This window comes from Leucoraja erinacea, chromosome 18 (assembly GCF_028641065.1).
Source record: "Leucoraja erinacea ecotype New England chromosome 18, Leri_hhj_1, whole genome shotgun sequence".
NCBI classification, from domain to species: domain Eukaryota; kingdom Metazoa; phylum Chordata; class Chondrichthyes; order Rajiformes; family Rajidae; genus Leucoraja; species Leucoraja erinaceus.
Genome location: NC_073394.1, coordinates 13,370,105 through 13,397,713, shown reverse-complemented (window position 1 = coordinate 13,397,713; position 27,609 = coordinate 13,370,105). Strand labels below are relative to the sequence as shown.

The following is a 27,609-nucleotide window of genomic DNA, read 5'->3' as shown; positions in this document are numbered from 1 at the left end:
CGCATCGCATCGCGAGGCTTGGCGGGGAGGCTGTGCGGTGCCAGTGACCCAGGATCAGCAGAGTCGGTGTTCGGCGGCACAGTAGTGTCGACTCGCCCTTGACGGACAAAATGACCACGGTGGAGGAGCTGTACCGCAACTATGGGATACTGGCCGACGCCACGGATAACCTGGGCCAGGTGAGTGCGGCGGGAGAGGGAAGGAAAGCGGCGAAGACGTAGCGGTGGCGGCGGGGCCGATATAGAGGCCTCGGGGTAGGCCTGGGTCGCGCCGGCTGCCCGGGGAGAAGAGTGAAGGAGCGGTGCCCGACTAGAGGTGGCTGCTTGTTTATTGAGGGTGGCCGCTGCTCGCTGGTCCACCCTTCTCCCCGCCTGCGATAAACACAAAATGCTGGAGTAACTCAGCGGGACAGGCAGCATCTCTGGAGAGAAGAAACAGACGATGTTTCGGGTCGAGACCCTTCTTCAGACGCAGAAGGTTCTTCATTCTCTCCAGAGATGCCGCCTGGCCCGCTGAGTTTTTCCAGTATTCTGTGTCTATCTTCGGTGTAAACCAACATCCTTCCTACGCATTTCGTCTTCCCCCTCCTGTTTTAGGTACTCAAAATACTGGAGTAACTCAGCGGGTCAGGCAACATCTCTGGACAAAATTGATATGTGACGTTTCAGGTTGGGACCCTTCTTCAGACGTACTTGATAATTCGTACTACGGCTTTGAAGAGAATACGACATTGTATGGAATGAGGAAAAATAAATCTGAATATATATATAAGAATTATTTGAACAACAAATTATGGATATATGAAATGATAGGACTGAGGCGAATACATTGGAACTGCACCTAAATAAGTATTTTTCTTTGAGATGTCTGTTTAGGTAGTAGTTGAGGCCATAACATTGGGATGGACTGTTAGAGTAGCCTGGGCAAATAACTGCAGTGTATCTTGTAGATGATACCATCATGTTTGGGACACAGCAATTTCATGGAAATGAAAGTAGTCATGTTTAGTATTTTGTTACATAACCTTTGCATGCAATAACTGCTTGAAATCTGCGATTCATGGACAACACCAGTTGTTGGGTGTCTTCTCGTGATGCTCTGCCAGGCCTGTATTACAGCCATCTTTAGCTTAAGCTTGTTTTGGAGGCTAGTCCCCTTCAGTTTTCTCTTCAGCATGTAAAAGGCATGCTCAATTGGGTTTCAGATCAGGTGATTCACTTGGCCACTCAAGAATTGACATTTTTTTACTTTTGAAAAACTCCTTTGTTGCTTTAGCAGTATGTTTGGGATCATTTTCTTGCTGTAGAATGAACTGCCGGCCAATGAGTTTTGAGGCATTTGTTTGAACTTGAGTAGATAGGATGTGTCTATACCCTTCATAATTCATTATGCATCAGCCGTTGTATCATCAATGAAGATAAGTGAGCTAGTACCTTGGGTAGCTATACATGCCTTCCTCCTTAGAATAAAGGTGAAGCCATTTAAGACAGGTGAGAAAAAACGTTTTCACCCGGAGAGCTGTGAATTTGTGGAATTCCCTGCCACGGAGGGCAATGGATGGATTTAAGAGGAAGTTAGAGCTCGAGGCTAGTGGAATCAAGGGATATGGGGAGAAGGCAGGCACGGGTTTGAATCAAGGGATATGGGGAGAAGGCAGGCACGGGTTATTGATTGGGGACGATCAGCCATGATCACAATGAATGGCAGTGTTGGCTCGAATGGCCTCCTCCTGCACTTATTTTCTATGTTTCTATGCCCAGTCCAGGTGTTGAGGGACACCCCTCCGACCACCATGTTTCGCAAATGAGGTTGATATGCTTTGGATCTCTGGTCAGTTCCAATTCTCCTTCGTCTTCATACTTTGTTTATTGCGATCACTCTGGATATGTTAGGCTCTTCGTCTCCCATCTAACCCACAACCTTTTTCCAGAACTGTGGTTTGCTTTTTTCCTTCATACTTTGTACGTCCTGGCAAATGTGTTCGTCCCGTCCACAACCATCCTATTTATGCGGCTATCCCGGCATCCTATGGGCTTTGCATCTTGCAGTGTAGCCCCTGTATTTCTGTTCATGAAGTCTTCTGCGGACAGTGGCATTGACAAATCAACTTCTGATTTGTCGGACAGGTGTTTGGGGATTTTTCTTTATTATAGAGAGAATTCTTCTGTCATAAACTGTGGAGGTCTTCCTTGGCCTGCCAGTCCCTTTGCAAGCTCACCAGTGCTCTCTTTCTTCTTAATGATGTTCCAAACAGTTGATTTTGTTAAGTATAAGGTTTGTCTCCAAGAGTTTTATTTTTGTTTCTCAGTCTCATAACAGCTTCTTTGACTTTCATTTGCACAACTTTGGTCCTCATGTTGATAAACAGCAATAAAAGTGTCCAAAGGTGATGGAAAGACTGGAGGAAAGACTAGGTGCTGAGAGCTCTCTGATACCTGCATTAAGGAGGCAATTAAACACACCTTGGCAATTACAAACACCTGTGAAGCAATGTGTCCAAACATTATGGAGATGCTGCATTTGTCCATGAAGAGAATTAATGTTTAATGAGAAGCCAAATAAGCGGGCAGCTTTGCTATGAATGGGTCAAGCCTTTAGAGAATTACTGAAGGTGCGCTTATTGGGAGAATTGCATGTTCCTGGCTTGTGCCTGGCAAATGTTGGAAAGGCATGGGGTATCAGGTAGTGAGTTGCTTGCTAGAGGAAACATAACCTTTTGTCTTCCTTGCATAGTAATTAAAGTTCTGCATTGTAGTTTAATTTGCCCTGCACCTCTTTATTTTGTAGGTAATTTTGGTGTTGCTCCTGTATGCTATCTACATTCCTTATTTAGCTAAAGTTGATCCTCTGACTTGATAGTAATGAAGCAGCAAGTGATTGGTTACGCCATGAATTTAATGATTGTGGTCGGAATGAAGTCCGGTGGAACATCAACAGCAGCAAAAAAAAAATTGGTTGCCATTCTTTAAACGCGTGGCTTGGCAAATCTCCCGTTCCAAGGGTCTGAGCTGCCAGATCTCTTATGAACCTATCCCAATTAACACATTTGCAATGCAATATGGCATGGTGGAGGGTCAGCTCAGTGTTCAAACAGGACGGCACAATAGGAAGATTTGTGATAATCACTTCTACCAGAGATGCTTGTGAAGCAGGTAGATTGAGGATGAAGTTTTCCCTTCTATTCACTCAGTACTGCACCAATCTGGCAGCTATATTTTTCAGTGCTTGGCCAGTTGAATGTGGGGTTGCTAAGACTTTTTAACATCATGCACATCAACCTTTCCCGCCCTTGCATGCTGTGCTATTGCTATTTTTCGTGCTTCTGTGAACTGCTCACCGTGGAGGGGCTCTGATTCATCAGCTGATGGAGGAATTAGGAGATAGTTAGTTTCTTGCCTGTGTTTGACCTGATTCCTTGAAACCTTTGGGAGTCTGGAGACAATGTTAGTGCCTTTCAGGGCCACTTATTCCTGCCTCTTAACTACTGTATGACCCCACCTGGAGGGTCTGTGCTTTGGTGAGAAGATACTAAGTAATTGTGATGGAGGAGAATTAGCACAATGTTTACATCTGGCTGCTGGCTTGATGTTTGTAAGACATTATTTTGCAAATTTGACTGAGCTGAGAGCAACTTTGCGGTTTCTTAAATCGGTGCCTAAGTCACAGCCAAGCAGTCAGTCTAGTTTTATACCTTTACTGTTGAATGTTACAGTAATGGTTCAACTGAATGGCTTGACGGGCCACTTCGGAAAACCGTTCAGGCAACCAAAGATCTCCCCCCCCCCCCCCCCCCCCCCCATACTCCAAACAATACTAATTAACTAGATGGGGTTTCAGAACAACCTCAGAGCTTTCATGGTCATCATGACTCGAATTATTAGTTTGTTTGCAAATTGCAAATTATTAATTGAGTTTTAATACACATAGATAGTTCTTTAAAATGGAGTAACATGTTAATAGTGAACATGGAGTAAATGCTTCCACATCAGGAAGAGTATAACGAGAGGCCATAAATATAGGAGGAACATTGAGAAATCAATCAGGAGTTCGGGTGACATCCCCTTATCCAGTGAACATTTTAAAGGATATTCCAAGTTCAAGGATTCTCAAGAAGAAAGGGAAGTTGGAGATTAAGAACTGTTGTCTAAAATTGGTGAAGGGGTAGGGAGTTCAAGGGTTCAGATTTTTTGGATAGGTGATAACAATATAAGTGATGTTGGTGAAGGATTGGGGTGGAGAGCATTAAATAATATTTGCTAACTTGAGAGCAGGAAGGAAATGTAAGTGCTCAACAGATCGTGGGAGAGGTGTATGTTAGATGAGCTTGATGGGGGAGTGGAAGATAGCAGAGGAGAGAGTAAATTTGATTTCAGGACTGTAGATGGCAAAATCTTGGAAGTTTGGTCCTGTGTACAATGGACCAGAGAATGGAGATAGGCAGTAAAGGAAGCTGACTGCTAATATTGGCAATCGGGTCCGTGAGCTCTTTGCACTTGGTGACAGAGTATTTGGAGAGACTTTGCAATTTCAGAATGTCTGGAATAGTGAATAATTTTGTCAGGTGAAAACAGGACCCAGTAATACTTCCAGAATAAACCAGATTCCAACATTTTGATCAGAAAGCAGATGTATTTCAATATCTTCAACAATTTGGAAATGATTGATTGGAATATACCTCCGAACATTTGAACAAATGGAATAGATTATTTTATTGCTGGAATATGGGCCAAATTTTCACATCGACCCCGTCAGACTTAAGATGACCCATCCTGCGCCTTGATCTCCAATTCAATGGCTTCTGTCAGTTTATGGTTCTTGCACAGATTTGACTTTGATCAGTAGAAAGGTGAACTTTATGCAACTGAATTATCTGTGTATTTTGTGAGGCTTCGTGAGTAAATTCTAACCATAATTTTTATTTTTACAGTACAAGGATTCGTATCAGGCTATTCTAGATGGTGTGAAGAGTGGAGCCAAGGAGAAAAGATTGGCAGCACAATTTATTCCAAAGTTCTTCAAACATTTTCCAGAGTTGGCAGATAGTGCCATCAATGCTCAGTTGGATCTCTGTGAGGATGAAGATCTTTCGGTAAGGGTTATCATTTATTTTTGTTACAGTCTGATCTTGGCTTGGTGGGGAGGCAAAGATTTGAGTAAGAAGTTTTTTTTTTTGAAGAGATAACAGAAGAAATTGATTGTTTTCTAAACTGATTTTCAATAGTCTTGAATGGTAAAGTTCCAATGTATTATGTTTTGATTGTTGATTATAAATGAGGAAATGTTTAAAGTATATCGGAATGTTTAAGAATGAATGCAACGTATCATTTAATTAAACTTAACATAATAAATAAGTATAACATTGTGATGTATTTTTTAGATTCGCCGTCAAGCCATTAAAGAATTGCCTCAGTTTGCAACAGGTGACAATCTTCCAAGAGTTGCAGATATATTAACACAGCTCTTACAGACTGGTATGTGAATATTTTGACATGAGTGTTTTAATACTCTCAGTTAAACTTTTATTCTGCCTACATTGCTGTTCAATTTTATCACATTAATAGGTAAAAGTTCAAAGAAATTGACATTCAAATTATATTACTTCAAGACCGTCAGAACTATTGCTATGGTAGAGCTAAAATATTATTTTTATTAAGCTCCGCTATGGATTCTAACTGGAAATATATTTGTGAAGAGTGATCATTTGAAGGCCACTTGCTAGCATATTTTGCTGACCATGTAGAGCAATATTCTGCCAGTTGCACGGTGGTTGGTCAAATTCACAACTGGATTTTCAGTAATAAAAGTTACTTTAGAACAACAACGATGCCTCTAATAATAAAGAATCATAGTTTTAGCGCAAAATTGAACGAGATTTGTAACCCATCATATAGTACAAAGACTGGTTATATACTAGACTTTAAATGTCTATGCAGTATATTGATAAGTTGATTTGATTACTGTTCACCAGTACGTGTAGGTTAATTGCAATGTTAAAATAGTTTGTTACTGGATGCCTTCTATTATGGATGATACGAAGACAGATGGCGGGGCGGGTAGTGTTCAGAAAGCTAGCAGAAGGACTTTGACAGGTTGGTAGAGTGACCAATGAAGTGGCAGATGGAATACAGTGTAGTAAATTGCGCGGTCATGCACTTTGGTAGGAATAAAGGTGTGGACAGTTTTTTAAATAGGAAGATGATTCAAAAATTGGAGGTGCAAAAGGACATGGGAATGCTAGTGCAGGATTCCCAAAAAGTTAATTTACAAGTTGAAATGGTAGTAAGGATGGTAAATGCGATATTAGCATTTGTTTCAAGTGAACTAGAATATAAAAGCAGGGATGTAACGCTGACATAAGGTGCTGAAGCATTGTGAGAAATTTTGGGCCCCATATTTGAGATGGGATGTGCTGACATTGTAGAGTCCAGAGAAGGTTTACGAGAATGACCCCAGGGATGATTGGGTTTACATGATGAGCATTTGACGGCTCAGTTAAGGGCAGTGAAAATTTAGGTAATCTTTCTGCAATGTGTTCTAAGCAAATAATATTAACTGATTAAATCTGATTATCATTACATAACCAAATTCTGGATTACATTGTCCCCATTTTTTTTTCAGATGATAATGCCGAGTTCAACTTGGTAAATAATGCATTAATATGTATATTCAAAATTGATGCTAAAGGTAATTGTTATTTTCTTATTGGTGATGTATATTTTGTTAATGCATATTTTGGCAAGCTTTAATATATGCCATGAAAGTACTATTTTGAACTGTGTTGTAAAGAAGTTATATAAATTTAGTACATCATTTTACCTGTGTAGTATCATTCATTTGACATACCAATAGGTGAGCACGTTTTTCACATACTTTTAAGAGACAATTTTGGGAAAACCTACATGTAAAATATAGTTTATTTGAAAGTTACAATGATTGCGTTTAATTTGCTCGGTAAAATGCTGTGCAATCGTATTATTCTGTAAAGACTTGCAGATTATTAACCTGTGATAAATCAGGGTATCACGGGAGTCTGAGAGAAAAAGGTGGAGAACCTACATAGTAATAAAGAACAAAGAGTAAAAACATCAAATTAGGGGGGAAAAGTTAAAAGAATTAAGAGTAATAACACTTTTACAAAAATTAAATTTGGAAATGTGGAGGACTAGTGATATAAAAATAAATGGCATCTTATGTAGATACAGGTGCACAACCTTTTATCCGAAAGCCTTGGGACCAGACACTTTTCGTAATTCAGAATTTGTCGGTTTTCGGAATGGAAATTTTTTAACGTAGATTTTAATGGGTGGCTCAGTGGTAGAGTGTTCGGCTCATATCCGCAAGGTCGCGAGTTTGCGCCTTGATCCCGGCAGTTACTCGGTCGCGAGTTTGAGTCTTCAATGTCGTTCTTTCTTGCAGAATAAATGTTTGTATGAAATGCAGTGTAGGAGAGGTGTACTGACTGTGTGGGCAGAACTTTGGAAGTGATTGCCCACCAGTCTAAAAAGCCGCTGTGTCTCCCTGTCCCTGGGATAGCAGGGGGCGATCAAACAGCACAATACCCCCCTCCAACTCCAGAGGAATCCGCTCCCCGATGGGCCGCTACGGCGACAAGTGGCAGTTTGCCCACAGCCCGAGCTGCGCCACCCCAAGAACACCTTGCACACCATCAGCTTCTGCCCCTACGTGTTCCTCTGGAGTTGGAGCGGGGCTGGGCTGGAGTTGCTGCTGGCTGTGGGTCTCTGGGATCTCCGTGCTTGCAGTGGGCCTGGGGGTCGCTGTCCCGTTGGTCCTGACGTCTCCGGCCACCCCCCTGGACTGGAGCTGAGACTGGGAACTGTACCGCCCTTGCCCCCTCCCTCTGCAACTGCAAACAACCCCACTCTCCTGCAAGGGCGGTACAGTTCCCGGAGGATAGCAGGTGGCCGGAGACGTCAGGACCAACAGGAACCCGCTCCCCGATGGGCCCCTACGACGCCCCGAGCTGCGCCCCGTCATCCGCAACCCAGGTTCCTCTGTAGTTGGAGCAGGGCTGGGCTGCTGTTGGCTGTGGGTCTCTGGGCTCTCAGTGCTTGCGGTGGTCGACGTCCAATTGGTCCTGACGTCTCCGGTGACTGCACTGGCCTGCTGGCTGCCATCGCCGACCTGAAGACAGTACAAAGCCCCCGCGCCGGTGCAATGGGCGGGGAGCTGGAGAGGGGAGGGATGGAGTCACACACATGGCCGGGGAGCAGAGGGGTGTAGGTGGGGTGAAACTGAATGGAGCGACAATCTGCTGCTGCCTGCACGCTGAGTTAAAAAGTTCCGACGCAAGACTCACGATACACTGTGTATCGTGTCTACCGTGGGAACTTTTTAACTCAGCGGGCAGGTAGCAGCATATTGTCAATTATTAACCCTCCCGCGCAATATACCCTCACCTCTTTTATGGATGGGGATTTAGTTCCCCTTTCTTCGAGGACCGACCGGAGGTTCCGCTGTCACCTCTGCGGGCCGCCCTCGGTGAACGTCCTGTCTCCCTGTCCCTGGAATAGTAGGGGGCGATCAAACAGCACAATACCCCCCTCCCCCTCCAACTCCAGAGGAATCCGCTCCCCGATGGGCTGCTATGGCGACAAGTGGCAGTTCGCCCACAGCCGAACTGCGCGACCCCAAGAACAAGACGTACCCCTTGCACACCATCAGCGTCTGCCCATACGGGGAGCGTGTTCCTCTGGAGTTGGAACGGGGCTGGGCTGGAGTTGCTGATCTGGGATCTCCGTGCTTGCAGTGGGCCTGGGGGTCGGTGTTCCGTTGGTCCTGACGTCTCCGGTGACTGGCACTGTGCTGCTAGCATCGCGACGTGAAGACAGTACAAAGCCCCCGCGCCGGTGCAATGAGCGGGGAGCTGGAGAGGGGAGGGAAGGGGTCACACACATGGCCGGGAAGCAGAGGGGTGTAGGTGGGGTGAAACTGAAGGGAGCGACAATCTACTGCTGCCTGCACGATGAGTTAAAAAGTTCCCACGCAAGACTCACGATACACTGTGTATCGTGAGTCTACCGTGGGAACTTTTTAACTCAGCTGGCAGGTAGCAGCATATTGTCAATTATTAACCCTCCCGCGCAATATACCCTCACCTTCTCTTTTATGAATGGGGATTTAGTTCCCCTTTCTTCGAGGACCGACCGGAGGTTCCGCTGTCACCTCTGCGGGCCGCCCTCAGTGAACGTTTTCAAGGACTTTTCTTCAAGGACCGAAAAAATGTCGCTATTCGGAGGTTTTCGTTATTTGGATCTTCGGATTAAAAGGTTGTGCACCTGTATAATCAAGTTCTGGTTGTTGAATAAAATTGATTTGTAAATATCAGTAGGGATATGTGGGGATGATGTGTATTGATTATTAAAGGCTGTCTATGCATCTGGAAATACCTTTTAATGCTTTTTGCATTATACCTCTTGCAAACTTTCATACAACGTGCATAATACATTAAAAAAAATAATAATTTCTTTCTTCGGAAAGGAACCTTGGGTGGTCTTTTCACACAGATAATCCAAGGGGAAGACATTGTGCGAGAACGTGCCATAAAGTTTCTTTCCACAAAACTGAAGGCATTACCAGAAGAAGTAATGAACAAAGAAGTGGAAGAATACATTTTTGTTGAGTCTAAAAAGGTAAGTAAATTGAAATAATTCTGTAAATTCAAATTTAAGTAGTTGTGAGTGCGGTTACATCACTCAAAGGACAAAAGTATTTTTTAATTTATTCCCATTCCTCCATCCCCACCATTTTAAAAGAAAGGAATTGGGGAGGAACATAATTTTTTAAGGAGCAGTACTTATGTCAAATATTTTGTTTTTAGGTACTTGATGATGTTACAGGAGAGGAGTTTGTTTTATTCATGAAAATTCTGTCTAGCCTGAAGAACCTTCAGACAGTGAGTGGTCGACAACAGTTGGTCGAGTTGGTGGCTGAACAGGCAGATTTAGAGCAAGTGTTCAATCCTGCAGATCCCGATTCCGTGGACAGATTACTACAATGCACAAGACAGGCTGTGCCGCTTTTCTCGGTGAGGATAAACTTCAATAAATTAATAGCTGTCTTATCCTTTGCAATGTAACTATTTAATTTGCCAGATATTTTGAAAATAAAGTTTTATTTTTGCTTTTGATAGTTACAATAGCCAGTGCAATAGACACAAATCACATGTGGTTAAAGTGCACATTGTCAGATTTGAATAAAGGCCATTATTATACATTTTATTTATCCATGTAGAAATTACAGCAGTATTTATACATAGTTGCCCCCCCCCCTCCCCCATTTCATTTTGTTGAATCACCTGTTAATGCTAAAAGGGCTTTGGACTCAAACATAGAAACATAGAAATTAGGTGCAGGAGTAGGCCATTCGGCCCTTCGAGCCTGCACCGCCATTTAATATGATCATGGCTGATCATCCAACTCAGTATCCCGTACCTGCCTTCTCTCCATACCCTCTGATCCCCTTGGCCTCAAGGGCCACATCTAACTCCCTCTTAAATATAGCCAATGAACTGGCCTCAACTACCCTCTGTGGCAGAGAGTTCCAGAGATTCACCACTCTCTGTGTGAAAAAAGTTCTCCTCATCTCGGTTTTAAAGGATTTCCCCCTTATCCTTAAGCTGTGACCCCTTGTCCTGGACTTCCCCAACATCGGCAACAATCTTCCTGCATCTAGCCTGTCCAACCCCTTAAAAATTTTGTAAGTTTCTATAAGATCCCCTCTCAATCTCCTAAATTCTAGAGAGTATAAACCAAGTCTATCCAGTCTTTCTTCATAAGACAGTCCTGACATCCCAGGAATCAGTCTGGTGAACCTTCTCTGCACTCCCTCTATGGCAATAATGTCCTTCCTCAGATTTGGAGACCAAAACTGCACGCAATACTCCAGGTGTGGTCTCACCAAGACCCTGTACAACTGCAGTAGAACCTCCCTGCTCCTATACTCAAATCCTCTTGCTATGAAAGCCAACATACCATTCGCTTTCTTTACTAGTGGCAAACCTGTCAATAACACAAAGACTTTGTTGCCAGTAGTTGTTGAAACTTGGAGCGTGCCAAAAATGTAACGGCCATTGTCTGCCTATGCACTGACATTATGAAATTAAGCACGGGGTAGAGAAGCCTGGTTATGAACTTCAATATGAATCACCTTATATATTTGTGTACAATGTTTATTGATGCCAGCTGATTTACCAAAATTAAAAGCACGAGTTGGGTGTCCATATGTATCAGATAACACCAATAAAGTGGGATATTAAAAATTCTATCATCAGTCATAAATTTGTAACATGATTGACTTGGCCACTCAAGAATTGACCATAGCAGTATGTTTGGGATCATTGCCTTGCTGTAGAATGAACCGCCGGCCAATGGGTTTTGAGGCATTTGTTTAAACTTGAGCCGATCAGGTGTGTCTATACCTTTTAGAATTCATAATGCTACTACCATCAGCAAATGTATCATCAATGAAGATGTGAGCCAGTACCTTCAGCAACCATACATGCCCAGGCCATAACACCTCACCACCATGTTTCACAGATGAGGTGGTATGCTTTGGATCATGGGCAGTTCCTTTTCTCCTCCATACTTTGCTCTTACCATCACTCTGATATAAGTTAATCTTCGTCTCATCTGTCCACAAGATCTTTTTCCAGAACTGTGGTTGCTCTTAAGTACTTCTTGGCAAACTGTAACCTGGCCAGTCTATTTTTGCAGCTAACCAGTGGTTTGCATCTTGCAGTGTAGCCTCTGTATTTCAGTTCAGGAAGTCTTCTGTGGACAGTGGTCATTGACAGATCCACTCCTGAAGAGTGTTTCTGATCTGTCGGACAGGTGCTTGGGATTTTTCTTTAGTATAGGGAGAATTGTTCTGTCATCAGCGGTGGACGCCTTCCTTGGCCTGCCAGTCCCTTTGCGATTAGTAAGCTCACCAGTGCTCTATTTCTTCTTAATGATGTTCTAAACATTTGATTTTGGTAAGCCTAAGGTTTGGCTGATGTCTAATTGGTTTGGCTGATCCGTTTTATTCTTGCTTCTCAGTCTCATAATGGCTTCTTCGACTTTCATTGGCACATCTTTGGTCCTCGTGTTAATAAACAGCAATAAACGTTTCCAAAGGAGATGGAAAGACTGGAGGAAAGACTAGCTGCTGAGAGCTCTCTGATACCTGCATTAAGGAAGCAATTAAATACACCTGAGCAATTACAAACACCTGTGAAGCCATGTGTCCCAAACATTATGGTGCCCTGAAATGAGGGGGGACTATGTATAAACACAGCTGTAATTTCTACATGGTGAAACCAAAATGTATAAAAATGGCCTTTAATAAAATCTGACAATGTGCACTTTAACCACATATGATTTTTTTTCTATTACAAATCTCAAATTGTGAAGTACAGAGGCAAATAAATAAATGATGGGTCTTTGTTCAACCAGATTTTGTTCAACCAGATTGGAAGCTAATTTTTGAAAATTAGAAATTCTGTTCTAAATAAAACCTTGGATTATCCCAAAAGGAACAATTTGATCTTAATTTATTAAGATTAAATCCAGGAAATGTACTAAATACAGTGAGACGTGATGCCTCATACAGTTGTATTTATATTTATCTTTCAGAAAAATGTTCATTCAACCAGGTTTGTCACATACTTCTGTGAGCAAGTATTACCAAATCTGAGCTCCCTTACTAGTCCGGTAGAAGGACTTGACATTCAGTTGGAGGTAAGAATTGGGTGACCTTAATTATTGTTCCTTACTTTGTGCAATATTTCCTACTTCTAGTAAACTGATGTAGTAGCATAATTTGTGAAACACGAGTTACAAGTAGATGTAAACTTAATATATATTTTTTTATTGCCAGATCAATTCAATTAAAATACTGTTGGGCAAAACAATTCTTTGTTCTTCATTTTGTAGGTTTTAAAGTTGCTGGGAGAAATGACACCTTTCTGTGGTGATATGGAAAAGTTGGAAAGTAATTTGAAGCAATTATTTGAAAAATTGCTGGTAAGCCTGAAATCTTTGCTGGCATCTACATCTCATATTCTATTATAATCCCAGGAGAAAATCAGGAAGGCAAAAACGAGGCATGAGATAGCTTTGGCAGAGAAGAGTAGGGGAAATCCAAGTAGGGTATTCTTCGCTCCATAGATGCTGCTGCACCCGCTGAGTTTCTCCAGCTTTTTTGTGTACCAGGGGAAATCTAAATATGTTTAAGTACATAGAGGGAAAAGGAGTAAGTTGAGAGCAAATGGGGCCTCTCAAACTGCAATGTACATCATTGTGTAGAGTGACAGGAGATGGCCAAGATCCTCAATTTATGTTTCCCTTGTTTTTACCATGGAAAAAGACATCAAACTCAGGAAAGTTAATGGGGATATCCTACAATTCAGTAAAGATGTTGGATGTGTAAAGAAGTTATGATAAATGCATCTCCGGGGCTTGATCGGGTGGAATGTGGGGAACTAGAGAAGGAATTGTGGAGCCCTATCTGAGATATATTAAACCCCTTTAGCCAACCCCTTGAGGGATTGGATCTACCAACATTTGGAAAGGCAGGGACTGACAGCATGGCTTTGTGCCTCAGATAGAGATTGATGAGGATAGAGCAGAGGATGTATTTTTCAATTTTGCAAAGACTTTGACGGGAGTACTTTTCAATTTTGCAAAGACTTTGACAAGGTTTCACATGGAAAACTAATCTGGAAGATTGGATCGCATGGAGTCCAAGATGAGCAAGCTAATTAGATTCAAAAATTGGCATGGAGGAGGAGTAATATGGTTGTGGAAGGTTTTGAAGATTTGGATGACAATGACATTGTTAGTATGTTTACAAATGACACCAAAATTACGTTGATCGAATGGCATGGAAGGATGTATAGGACCAGCTTAAGTGGGCATCTTTGAAAGTGTGATTAGTTTGGCCAAACTGCCTGCTACATGAGTCTATGACTAAGCTTATTTTCAAACAATCCTAAAACCTAAAAAAACCTAAATTGTTTTAATTCAGCCAATGAATCTACTATAGACAAAAAGCTGGAGTAACTCCGCGGGACGGGCAGCATCTCTGGAGAGAAGGAATGGGTGACGTTACAGGTCGAGAACCTTCTTACCTGAAACATCACCGATTCCTTCTCCAGAGATGCTGCATGTCCCGCTGAATTACTCCACTTTTTGGGTCTATCTTCAGTTTAAACCAGCACCTACAGTTCCTTCCTACACATTCTACTATTGTCTACTTTCAGAATTGGGCAAATTTTTCTTTTAATCTCGTGATTTTATTGTAATTGCAGAATACACCAACTATTCTTTAAATGTTTGATATCTTGCAATCTACGACAAAAAGCCATAAATGAAACATTTCTTTGGTGTTTTCTTCCATTGCAAATCACTTTATTTTGAATTGATGCAGTTTACAGGGATTGATTTAATGTGCATACAACTTTATCAAAGCCTATATGTGTAAGCTGTAAAGTGCCTTTACAGTTTACATTAATCAAATATCTGTACTTGTGAGTAACCTAGCGTTTCTGAACTCTGTAGGAATATATGCCATTGCCCCCAGAGGAAGCAGAAAATGGAGAAAATGCAGGCAATGAGGAGCCTAAACTGCAGTTTAGTTATGTTGAATGTCTACTGTTTGGTTTTCATCAACTTGGAAAGAAACTCCCAGATTTCCTTACAGCAAAACTTAATGCAGAACGACTCAAGGACTTCAAAATCAGGTGAGGTGAATGTTATTTGACTATACACTGAGATTTGTTTCTCTTTGCTAAAATGTTATTGTACTTCTAAGATCTTATCGACCTTTCATAGACTCTAATTTAACAAACTACATATTAATTCTAGTTTTATTAAAGCATTTTGAATGACAGCAAGCTGTGATCAGTGCACCCTGCCTGAAATGGTGATGCGTGCTGATTCACTGGTTACTTAAAAGAGAAATATTTACTGGGTTGTAAGGAAAGAACAACAGATATCTCCACTAAAGTACCAACTAATATCCTGCCAGATATTATTAAAAAATCTCCCATTTATTTCTGTGTACAAGATGCTTGGCTCTAGAAGCAGCATGTGAAGCAGCACCCGTGGAAATTATGTCAAAGCATTTTAGGTTGACGACCCTCCATGACTGGGCAGTTGAGAAAATAAATTTGTTTTCAGTTGAATGAGTGGTTTAAGTTCGTATCCAGCCTCGCAGGAGCAACTGGTTCAGCTTGGATTTGTGACAAAATATCTTTCTGTTGAAATAATATTAGTTTATGTGTTTTTTCTCTCTCTCACCATAATACCATTGGTGACTTTGTTCACTTTCCTTGGTCCTGTTTTTTTTTTTTGGAGCTCCTTGCTTTCTAACTTGGCTTGCAACGTTTGTACATTTCTTTGCCATGCTTCTTCAGATGATTAATAACTTATAAAATCAGTTGTTGTTAACACGTGACAGCCCTTTTTCAACTTCAGTCACACACTATCCAAACTCCATTTGTTGAAGATCAATTCAGTGATAGCAACCCAGGTTGCTCTTATGAAAGTATTACATTGCAAACAAAATATCTATGATGGGGCTAATGTCACTGAAACACAAAAGGAATGCATTTGCATTTACAGCCAAGATCTGAAAATAATATTTTCCTTGTCTCATTGTTTTAACTCTACAATGTTATGTTTAGGTTACAGTATTTTGCAAGAGGTTTACAAGTCTATATCAAACAACTGCGGCTTGCTTTGCAAGGGAAAACAGGCGAAGCCTTGAAAACGGATGAGGTATGTACTCCAGTGGGTTGGGAGAGGCTTAAAGAAGCAGTTGGAAATTGCTGGATGTTCTAATTGTAGATGCTGCTATGACTGTCTTGGAGGCACAATTACTTAATATGGATATTCCTCAATTTTTATAAATGGGTTGCATTCTTGGAGAATGTTTCATTAAGTGAGAATTTGTAAATTGGATACCATTATCATTAGTTTCAAACTTAAAAAATCCAACTGCACATGTGCATGATGTATCAGAGTTCAAGAAGCTTGATCAAGAAACCCAAAGATGCATCACCGCGTGTTTAAATAATGTCTAGGAACAATTAAATCTTAAATTAATGTCTTAAAAACAAATTCTTCCCATTATATTATACTATCCTCAAAGTGACACATGAAATCCTGAGACATGTTGACAGGTTGGACACATTTACATGTAGGAACATTTAGAACAAGAGGTCTTGATTCCGATAGGTTGCCCATTTTAAGATTCAGATGAGATTAATACCTTGTTGAAATCTGTAAAGCACTGGGCAATTGTCCAAAAGGTTGCAATCAGTAGAGGGCAGCACGATGGCGCAGCATTAAAGTTGCTGCCATACAGCTCCAGAGACCGTGGCTCAATCCTGACTACAGGTTATGCTTGTACGGAGTTTGTACATTCTCCCCATGACCGCATGGGTTTTCTCCAGGTGCTCTAGTTTCCTCCCACATTCCAAAGACATGCATGTTTGTAGGTTAGGGTCTCGGCCCAAAACGTCATCCATTCCTTCTCTCCAGACATGCTGCCTGTCCCGCTGAGTTACTCCAGCATTTTGTGTCCATATTCGGTTTAAACCAGCATCTGCAGTGCCTTCCGACACGGGTTTGTAGGTTAATTGGCTTTATAAATTGTAAATTGTCCTTGGTGTGTGTGTAGGATGGTGTTATGCCCCTGTCCCACTAGGAAACCTGAACGAAAACCTCTGGAAACTTTGCGCCCCACTCAAGGTTTCCGTGCGGTTCCCGGCGGTTTTTGTCAGTCTCCCTACCTGCAACCTCTGGGAACCGCATGGAAACCTTGGGTGGGGCGCAAAGTCTCCAGAGGTTTCCGTTCAGGTTTCCTAAGTGAGACAGGGGCATTAGTGTACATGGATTGCTGGTCGGCGCGGAATCAGTGGGTCGAAGAGTTGTTTCCGCACTGTATTTCTAAACTGAACAAAACTTTAGTCCTGATCCACATGCTACAGGACCTGATAAAGGAAATACACTGGCTTGTCTCAAGTCTCGAAGGAGGTGGAATTGTGCTCACCTTCTGTTATTCTTTCCAAATGGAAATTTGGATAACATGCCTATTATCAATTTGGATTCAAGCTGTCCCACAATGAGAAAGCTCTCAGTATTTAAATACTGAATGTCTCAGAAGTCATTGTGTTTCTGTTGTGTATTACAGATGTTTTAATTTAGTTACAAAAGAGCTAAGTGCGCTGTTTTGTTAACAAAGATTGTTATTGATATACTGAATATGAATGAATGAATAAGTTTATTGGCCAAGTATTCACATACAAGGAATTTGCCTTGGTGATCTGCCCACAAGTGACAACATGACATACAGTGATAGTTCAGAATGATACATAAAACATTAAACATTAATAATAAAACATTATTGATTAAACATGTGAATTAAATAAAATACCAGAGCAAAAGGAGGCAACTGATTTTTGGTTATTGAGTAGAGCTACTACTCGTGGGAAAAAAAGCTGTTTTTATGCCTGGCTGTGGCAGCTTTGACAGTCCGGAGTCGCCTTCCAGAGGGAAGTGATTCAAAGAGTTACTTGGCTTGATAAAAATGAATACAGGTGCACAACCTTTTATCCGAAAGCCTTGGGACCAGGCACTTTTCGTAATTCAGAATTTTTCGGCTTTCGGAATGGAAGATTTTTAGCGTAGATTTTAACGGCTGGCTCAGTGGTAGAGTGCTCGGCTCATATCCGCAAGGTCGCGAGTTTGCGCCTCGATCCCGGCAGTTACTCGATCGCGAGTTTGAGTCTTCAATGTAGTTTTTTCTTGCAGAATAGGAGAGAATAGGGAGGGTTAGGCTGGGCTCATTCTCTGCGAGATGATCTTAGTGAGGGAGACAAGTGTAGGAGAGGTGTACTGACTGTGTGGGCAGAACTTTGGAAGTGATTGCCCACCATTCTCAAAAACCGCTGTGACTCCCTGTCCCTCCAACTCCAGAGGAATCCGCTCCCCGATGGGCCGCTACGGCGACAAGTGGCAGTTCGCCCACAGCCCGAGCTGCGCCACCCCAAGAACAAGACGTACCTTGCACACCATCAGCTTCTGCCCCTACGGGGAGCGTTTTCCTCTGGAGTTGGAGCAGGGCTGGGCTGGAGTTGCTGATCTGGGATCTCCGTGCTTGCAGTGGGCCTGGGGGTCGGTGTCCCGATGAGGGGGCGCAGCTTCGGCTGTGGGCGCACTGCCACTTGTCGCCGTAGCGGCCCATCAGGGAGCGGCTTCTGGTGGTCCTGACGTCTCTCAGCTCCTGTCCAGGGGGGTGGCTGGAGACGTCAGGACCAACAGGAACCCGCTCCCTGATGGGCCGCTACAGTGACAAGTGGCAGTTCGCCCACAGCCCGAGCTGCGCCCCCCTCATCCGCAACCCGGGTTCCTCTGGAGTTGGAGCGGTGCTGGGCTAGAGTTGCTGCTGGCTGTGAGTCTCTGGGATCTCCATGCTTGCAGTCGGTGTCCCGTTGGTCCTGACATCTCCGGCCACCCCCCTGGACAGGAGCTGAGACTGGGAATTGTACCGCCCTTGCCCCCTCCCTCTGCAACTGCAAACAACCCCACTCTCCTGCTCACCTACAAGGGCGGTACAGTTCCCAGTCTCAGCTCCTGTACAGGGGGGTGGCCGTAGACGTCACATCCCGAGCTGCGCCCCCTCATCCGCAACCCCAATAAGAAGACGTACCTTGCACACCATCAGCTTCTGTCCCTACAGGGAGCGTGTTCCTCTGGAGTTGGAACGGGGCTGGGCTGCTGCTGGCTGTGGGTCTCTGGGATCTCTGTGCTTGCAGTGGGCCTGGGGGTCGGTGTCCCGTTGGTCCTGACGTGTCCGGTGACTGGCACTGACCTGCTGGCATCGCCGACGTAAAGACAGTGCGAAGCCCCCGCACCGGTGCAATGGGCGGGAAGCTGGAGAGGGGAGGGAAGGGGTCACACACATGGCCGGGAAGCAGAGGGGTGTAGGTGGGATGAAACTGAAGGGAGCGACAATCTGCTGCTGCCTGCCCGCTGAGTTAAGTTCCCACGCAAGACTCACGATACACTGTGTATCGTGAGTCTACCGTGGGAACTTTTTAACTCAGCGGGCAGGCAGCAGCAGATTGTCAATTATTAACCCTCCCGCACAATATATCCTCACCTTCTCTTTTATGAATGGGGATTTAGTTACCCTTTCTTCGAGGACCGACCGGAGGTTCCTCTGTCACCTCTGCGGGCCGCCCTCGGTGAACGTCTTCAATGACCGAAAAAATATCCGCTTTTCGGAGCTTTTCGTTATTTGGAATTTCGGATAAAAGGTTGTGCACCTGTACTAATGGCTCCAGGACTCCATCAATTCTCTCTGCCCTTTAACAGTGCGCTTTCTATGACAAAAGTAAATTCTTAAATCAAATGCTTGTGCGTTAGAGTTAATGGTGTTACAGCAAAAAATCATAAATACAGGAACATTATGTATTTAGGAGGATATTGAAGTAAACATTTCACATTTTAAATATAATACTGTTTCTATTCCACAGAACAAAATTAAGGTTGTTGCACTGAAGATAACCAATAACATTAACGTTCTTATCAAGGTAATCAATTTTTAACCATTGATTATAACGTGCATAGGGAATGGGTGTGTTTGTTATATTCGGATTATGCAGCTAAATGTATATTCTGTCATGGATACCTGCATTCTTCGGTACTACTTAATAAACTTTCAAAATATTTATATTTAAGTTATGGTTGAAAACATAGATTTGGGGTAGAAAAGCTAGGGTGGATTGGCTAAATGGTCTACTACCTTCTGTATTCTGTTCACAAAATAAGTGCCTCCACTTTTGTTCGTAAAATAGACTCCTTCCGTATCTGAGTGAAGTAAGCTGGACATAAACAATGTATAACCTGCACATTTCTGTTGGTTAGGACCTGTTCCACAATCCTCCCTCTTATAAAAGTACAGTCACCCTTTCTTGGAAGCCGGTACAGAAGGTTGAAGGAGGGTAAGTTTTTACTTGGTATCTTGCATTATACACAGTTATCGTACCCCTCCTAGAAGCTAGCACCCATATAAAATAAAATTAATGTTGATGCCTTAATTTATAACACAGGCCCAATTCCATGCTGTCTGACTCTTAAGTGGAGATAAATAGTCACTCTTGTAGATGGTGAGAATGATTTGTGATATCATTGCGAATACCATCGTCTGACCAGTTTTTGCAACCACAATTCGTCCAATTAAGCTTCATCATTAAATCATCAGGGAATTTGAACCTGTGGTTTTCACTTTATTCAACTTTGGAAATCCGGATCAGATAATTCTATCCATGGGATTCACAGTCTGACATAAATGATTTTATGCATCTCTGTAAGATCAACCCTCAGCCTGCTGCACCTGAAGGAATAAATCCTAGCCAGACCAACCTTTCCCTGTAGCTCGTGCCCTCGTGTCCTGACAACATCCTCCTAAATCTTCTCTATCTTCTTCCCAACTTAACAATGTTCTTCATAGAGCAGGGTGACCAAGACTGAACACAACCTCACCAATACCTTGTACAACTGTAGCATCACATCCCGACATCTATACTCAATACCGTGACTAAGGCCAAAGTACTGAAATACTTGATCACCCTCACTACCTGTGACACCACTTTCAGGGATGGGCTTCAGTTTCATTTTTGCTGTGATTCTATCTTTGATGAGTTGAAAACTGGCAATCAAATTAAAGTAATTGATATAAAGGGAACATGGAAAGAAATGGGGCAATGTGTTAAGACAAATAACTTTTTGCAAGACTCCCTGTGCATGTACATTGTTTAGCATGGCCTATCTGGTACACAGCTTCCATTGTTAATGATATCTTCTTGTCATTCTAAATATGACAGTGGTTACATTGCACAAGGATATCACAATTTTCTTGATATAATCTTACTCAAAAGGTTAAGTTAAAAGACACCTCTGTCACCAAATTTAAAAAAATCTATGGTGTAGGAAGGAACTGCAGATGCTGGTTTAAACCGAAGATAGACACAAAATGCTAGAATAACTCAGTGGGACAGGCAGCATCTCTGGAGAAAAGGAATAGGTGACGTTTCGGGTTGAGACCCTTCTTCAGACTTTAAGAATCTATAAACTATGTTGAATCATGCAGGCGATTCCGTCACATCACCTTATTACCACTATTTCAAAATGCACGAGGTTTAATAGGAAAATGGTTTCGGGTAGAGAAAATGTTGCATTTGTACCAAGTAATTTTGAGTAGGGCTAATGATTTTGGTTTGTTCCTCCACCCCTCCCTAGAAGTTTGTACTTTATTTTTGTTGTATATAGTGATGTTAAAATTAATTATGCAATATTTCCTTGTAAAATTGTGATTGTTACTGAAACCCGATTGTTGGGTTGTTTAGGAGATGGTGAGAACAATTAGGACGGTTTTATGGTGTTCTTGCTGGGTTTTTTCCCCCAAGCAGTCAATGAATGTTATTTTAGCATACTATGAACTTTTTATATATGTATATAATTCAAGCTAGTTGCAGTTATCTCATCCAATATCTATCTTGTTCCTTTCATTTGGTTTTGTTAGTTTGACACCTTGGGCACAACACAAAACCTTTACATTTGTTTTCAATTTAAGTTAGTGGTCCAGATTGCTTTTGAATTGCACAAGAAGTAATTTGAAGGAAATAACAGTTATAAATAACTGAAGGTAGCAAGACAGTAAAGTACTTTATAAATTGTGTCCTAACCAGATGTTTTAATTTATTTAAAACAAATCTTAACTATTATTGTTGATCTTAATAGGCAAAAACGAATGGCTGAGGAAAACACTTCATCCCCTCCCAAGAAACAGCCTCCAGCACAAAAACGAGACACCAGGCAAATCTATAATCCACCTAGTGGTAAATACAGTGGCAATCTTGGTAACTTTTCTTACGGTAAGCATTATCAACAAATTGTAAATTTGGATTAATTTCTGTTAATCATCCACAACACAGTAAACTCTCGATTTAACAGACTTATTTATAATGGATTTTGGTTATAGCAGACCCAATCTGTGTAGACCAAGTTTGTTGTTTCACTAAATGACCATTAGATGTTTTTGAATAATTTTAGTTTAGTTTAGAGATACAGCATTGAAGCACCAAGTCCGTGCTGACCTGTACATTAGTTCTACCCTTAACACTAGGAACAATTTGCAATCTTTCATAGAAACGTAGAAACATAGAAAATAGGTGCAGGAGGAGGCAATTCAGCCCTTCGAGCCAGCACCGCCATTCATTGTGATCATGGCTGATCGTTCCCTATCAATAACCCGTGCTTGCTGTCTCCCCATTTCCCTTGAGACCACTAGCCCCTAGAGCTCTATCTAACTCTCTCTTAAATCCATCTAGTGACTTGGCCTCCACTGCCCTCTGTGGCAGGGAATCCCATAAATTCACAACTCTCTGGGTGAAAAAGTTTTTTCTCACCTCAGTCTTAAATGGCCTCCCCTTTATTCTAAGACCGTGGCCCCTGGTTCTGGACTCGCCCAACATTTGGAACATTTTTCTTGCATCTAGCTTGTCCAGTCCTTTTATAATTTTATATGTTATTGTAGCATAACTGCATTTTCTCCCACATTACAAAGAAAATACATTGTAACAGTGCAAGTTTCTTCCGCGCGCACCCACCTCCCACCCCTCCCCCAAAGCTGCAAAGATATGCAGGCCTGCAGCCCACCTGGCCTCTTAACATGTGAGAACTGCTGGCAGAGCTGCTACCCCACAGTGCCAGAGACCTGGGCCCCCAACCCGTAGTGTGTAGGACAATATGTAGTATGTAGTTTAGAACCAGTGACCAGTGCATTGGAGCACCCAGAGGAAACCCAATCTGCCGCAAGGCGCGCCCGAGGACAGGATCAAACTCTGGTCTCTGACGTACAGTAGCAGCACTATCGCAATTACACTGCTCTCTCAAGGTATTGTGTATTTTGTGTCCTTTACTGTTTATTGTATTGTGTTTGTTTATGGGCTAATTTTCCAATAGTACAGTACATAGTAGCAGACAATCAGTAATAAAGGACACCATCTCCACCTGTGTGGTCTGTTAAAGTGAGGGTTTACTGTAATATAATGTGTTGGAGCAGAGAAGTTTCTCTTATCAACTCTCTTGCAGTGGGGAAAATACCCGAGGTCTTGGTGCTCCATTCTTGGGCCGTAAAGGCATTGTCATGTGGTGCTCATTAATCACCTGGAAAGTGGATCAAAGCAACATTAATTAGATTCAATCCGTGGGAAGGAACTGCAGATGCTGGTTTAAACCGAAGATAGACACAAAAAGTTGGAGTAACTCAGGTGGATCAGTCTGGAGAACAGGAATAGGTGATGTTTTGGGTCAAGCCCCTACAGACTGAGAGTAGGGCGAATGGGAAATGAGAGAGATAGACTGATAGAGAGGGATATATAGAACAAAAGCATATTCATTTGTTCTATATCACTGTCTATTTATCACATTTCCCTCTTCCCTGCCTCTCGGTCTGAAGAAGGATCTCGACCCGAAACTTCACCTATTCCTTTTCTCCAGAGATGATGTCTGGCATGCTGAGTTACTCCAGCTTTTTGTGTCTATCTTAATTAGATTCAATATTTAATGTCTGGCCTGAGTGTATTCCTGTACTGCAGAGCTGCCAAGTAGTACGGATTTTCAATATTTTGTACAGAAATGCGATAAGAATACGGATGTGCGGTTTTGCGTTGTTAAATATGGATTTTTTAGAAGTCCGTATTTAACGACGCAAAATCGACCTTGGATGATCGTAACAAGGAGGTGCAACGAGCAGTTGGGAGCGGCCGGGATCGGCCCGACTTCCTGTTTCGTTGCCATATGCCACTCGCCAATAGAGGGGTGGTGGCCCGGTGGGGTTGACTTGGGATCTTGCTGCTTGGAAAATGCCGGGATGTTTCATCCCTTGCTTTCTCTCCCTCTCTCGCTGTGTCTCTCTGTCTTTCGATCTCTCCCTCTCTCTCTCTCTCGCACGCTCTCTCTCCCGCTCCCCATCTCGTCTCACTCCCTCTCTCTTCCTCTCTTGCCTCAGCATTCCCTGAATCATTTGGCGTACGCGTATTGCGGGAACGGCTGCATCTGCGGTTCCTTCCTGTTGGGGAGGGTGCCCTGGGCCATGGCGGCTCCTGGTCCGTTCCCTCCGCAGGTGACGCCTGGGCCGCTGAGATCCTACAGCACTCTGTTTTTTGTTTGGCTCTGGAGATGAAGGTGGACACGGGGGGCTGGGGTGGCTCAACGGGACGGACGGCGGCTCTGGGGAGAGGGAGTGGGTGGTGTTTCGGGTCGAGATGCAAGAAAGCAGCACCCAGAACATATAATACACACAACATATAATATACAATAAACGGTATTACAAATACACATTAAACCAGTTGTGCATTCTTGTAAACTTACATGGGTATGACCGCACATTAAAAAATAAAAATATTTATGCAAAATGGCACTGCGTAAAAATACTGATTTCCTCAGCAAAATACTGATTTTCCTCAGCAAAATACTGATTTTCAGGTACTAGAATACTGAAATGCTCTACAAAACCCAGCAGCTCTAGCTTTACCCAGGTAAAGGAAGAAAATAACTTGAAATTGAGTCAATATCTTAAGGAGGGAGTGAGGGTAACTGTTTTTAGATTGTACAATATAATTCTTGGGAAAAATGGAGTTTCGTACAATTCGTGTAACTTTCAGTATTGCTATTAGGTCAGTTCTGTAGAATATTTATACTCTGCTCATTTTACAAGTAGACACCTACATAATAAGTTGTTTATCTACAAATATATTACAATTGCACAAGGATAAAATAATTTGAAAGTAATTTTCTTTTGCTACAGAACAAAGAGGTGGTTTCCGTGGAGGCAGAGGCCGAGGATGGGGCGGCCGAGGAAATCGTACCAGGGGACGCCTCTATTAGAGATAGAAATTCCTTCACCGTTGCGTGTTGTGCAGTAGTTACTGTGTACTGTATTCTTGGGATTGCTGCTGAGCACCAACAAGAACTGCGAATAGCTTCAAAAAAGAATTCTGTATTTAAACCTAGTTTCTAAAAGATACTTTGTACAATTCAATCTTTGTTTATATTTCAGTATGTGTAGCTGTTTTTTTTTTCCAAATCCACACTTATTCTAAAAGAACTTTTTAATTTCCTTTTTTATTTTATACTGCTCTTATGACATTTGGAAGAAATTTTCAAAATGCAAAGCAACAGTATTTGACATTCCTAAGTCCATCTTTCTAAGGCACCGTGGTAAAGTTAATAGGAGAGAAATTAATGTACAACGTTGTTTTGATGCAATCTGTTGTTCTCGTTGTCATGTCCCAGCAATGTGATATATTACAGGATTGAGATCACACTTAAAATTATACAAGCGATCCATGGCCAAATATAGGAACTTCCAAGGTGTTCTGGCATATTTTCCAACGTGTGCCATCAGAAAAAATATCATTACTATAAAGCATGTGCTTAGGAATACTAGCACTGGCAATTCAAAAATTTGGATCTGATACTTTCCTAATTGAAATACCTGTTGAACGTTTTAACCTGTTTAGTGCCCCCCCCCCCCCCCCCCCCCCCCCCCCCCCCGTATACTTGTTTTGCTTAGTGACGTTTTATGACTGCGTGATGAGTTGTCCTTGACCTAGAAAAAAACTGGCACAGGGTGGCCTTGAATGAAAGAAAATCTTGGTAGTGAACAGGTTAATCCTGTTCAACAGCAGATAATGTTTCTCTAGTCCCCTTGGTAAAGTTTTACTGACAAATCTGGGTGTCTCCATGCCCCTTTTCTACCCGAAGTTTTTCTCAGTGGCCACTATTTTTCCAGTTGGAATGATGGGACGTTTTTTTTTTAAATTGAAGATAGAAATGTGCAGATTTGGTGTGGACCAGATGTTTGAAGCTCCGAACCGGCAATTAAATATTTTTCCATTCAGTAAGTAAATGTCACTATTCCTATGGATGAACACCTGGTAAATGCAGTGATAAACCTACTAGTGATATGTGCAGTATTTATGCTATTTGTTCCATCTTTATGGTCTGTACGTATTTACTAGAGTGTTAAAGAACTAACGTACTACATTTGAGGAATACTTATAGTTGAAAGAATAATTTGTTAGATTCCATAACATGTCTGCATTTTTGCTTTGGATCCCTGCTTCATTGTCCATCTCCATGGCCAGTCTTGATGTCAAATGTCATCTCACTGTGCCTTTGCAGTGCACAATGGGTTTCATTTGGATATCAGAAGCGAGCTGTGAATAATGATTTACTGAACTATATCCATCACTTCCTTAGTTTGTATCCCTGTCCTCAATAAACCATTAGTTAATAACTTGTACGTGTTAATGTTTTAGCTGGTCATTTAAATTTAAAGTTGATTTTGAAGATTGTCGTGCTGTTGGGCTATATACGAATTTACATTACAAAATTACATACTGTGACTAAGTACGTGCGAACAAGTTGTAACCCAGCAGTAACTTGATCCTTAATACATTTAATGTTTCAAGTAAAAATATTAAGTATAGCTACTTTCAGTGCTAGAGTAGATGTAGGTTTTAAGGAATCGCTGTAGATTTGGGCACAGAATTTTGATTCCAGATAAAATGCTGAAGAAATACTACATTCACCAGTACTGCTGAATAACCCATACTGACCTTGAAATATGTCTGTTCTGGATAACTGCTGAAATATTTCTGGTGATATATTTATACCTCTGTGCCAACATTTGGGAATGTCTTCATGGAATATGCACTGCTTTGAAGCCACAGTGGACATATTAAATGTCGATTAAAATTTGAATAATGACCTGATATCTAAAGTTGAAGAAATGGTCTTGGAAAGCGCAGATAACTAAATTAATGGGTTTTTTTGGTACCAAATACCACTGTTAAGTACTTCAGAATATGTGAGCAAAACTTACCTGTTTGGATTGCTGTTTAACTACCAAAATCTTAAGTTTACCATTGTGCAAATTAATATATTAAGGTGTATTTTGGAAGAATGCTGTTGGAGGTTAATGAATACATGCAATGACTGTCAGCATGCAGTGAGTATTGGCATGCTCAACGTTTATGTATTCATTTTCTGAAATCCGGTCATTGTAGTCTTTCCTTGAAAGCTAACTAATGCAGTAACTATGAAGATATGTGGGGAAAGGTGATTTTCCCCCTCCTCCCCTCTTGTAAGTTATACAGTTATTTCTTTAGTTTTTGTCTGCAATATAACAGTGCTGGAGCATTTTTAAGCTATATACAAAAGTTGCGTTTGTATTGTGCAAATAGATTTATTTCAATATTTGGATTTAATAGTTTAAAAAAACCTAGCAGTTGAAAGTATGCATCTTAAACTGATTTAGAAAATCTATAACTGCATGTGATTTTTATAGGGGTGTCTGTACATATTTGAAATTGCTTTTTGTAGGTATTTGCTGGTGTTATCAATGTCATTGCAGCTTCTGTTTACAAAAGCAACAAAGTTTGCAGCCTCATTTTATTTTGGTAAAAGGAAGTATAAGTCCTACCCTTTTGGAGTATGTATGTTTTATATGGTAAAGGTGCACACTGAATAA

The 27,609-nt window shown here is 41.8% G+C and overlaps 1 protein-coding gene across 1 annotated transcript; it reads left to right on the top strand.

Moving 5' to 3' along the window:
• On the top strand, positions 1-26,373 carry api5 (apoptosis inhibitor 5). Its single transcript, XM_055649374.1, has 14 exons — positions 1-179; positions 4,928-5,089; positions 5,378-5,471; positions 6,619-6,684; positions 9,499-9,650; positions 9,839-10,045; positions 12,633-12,737; positions 12,933-13,022; positions 14,559-14,740; positions 15,686-15,779; positions 19,544-19,600; positions 19,935-20,011; positions 21,810-21,943; positions 24,880-26,373. Exons 1-14 carry the CDS (start codon positions 111-113, stop codon positions 24,957-24,959), a joined length of 1,569 nt encoding a protein of 522 aa, XP_055505349.1. The 5' UTR covers positions 1-110; the 3' UTR covers positions 24,960-26,373.
• Positions 26,374-27,609: the final 1,236 nt, after the last annotated feature.

Bases quoted from the DNA above. Each gene is read 5' to 3' on its own strand.
- api5 (XM_055649374.1), top strand. From the start codon at position 111: ATGACCACGGTGGAGGAGCTGTACCGCAACTATGGGATACTGGCCGAC. The intron at 9,651-9,838 runs GTAAGTAAATTG...TTTTGTTTTTAG, and splicing joins TTTTTGTTGAGTCTAAAAAG to GTACTTGATGATGTTACAGG. The intron at 13,023-14,558 runs GTAAGCCTGAAA...TGAACTCTGTAG, and splicing joins AATTATTTGAAAAATTGCTG to GAATATATGCCATTGCCCCC.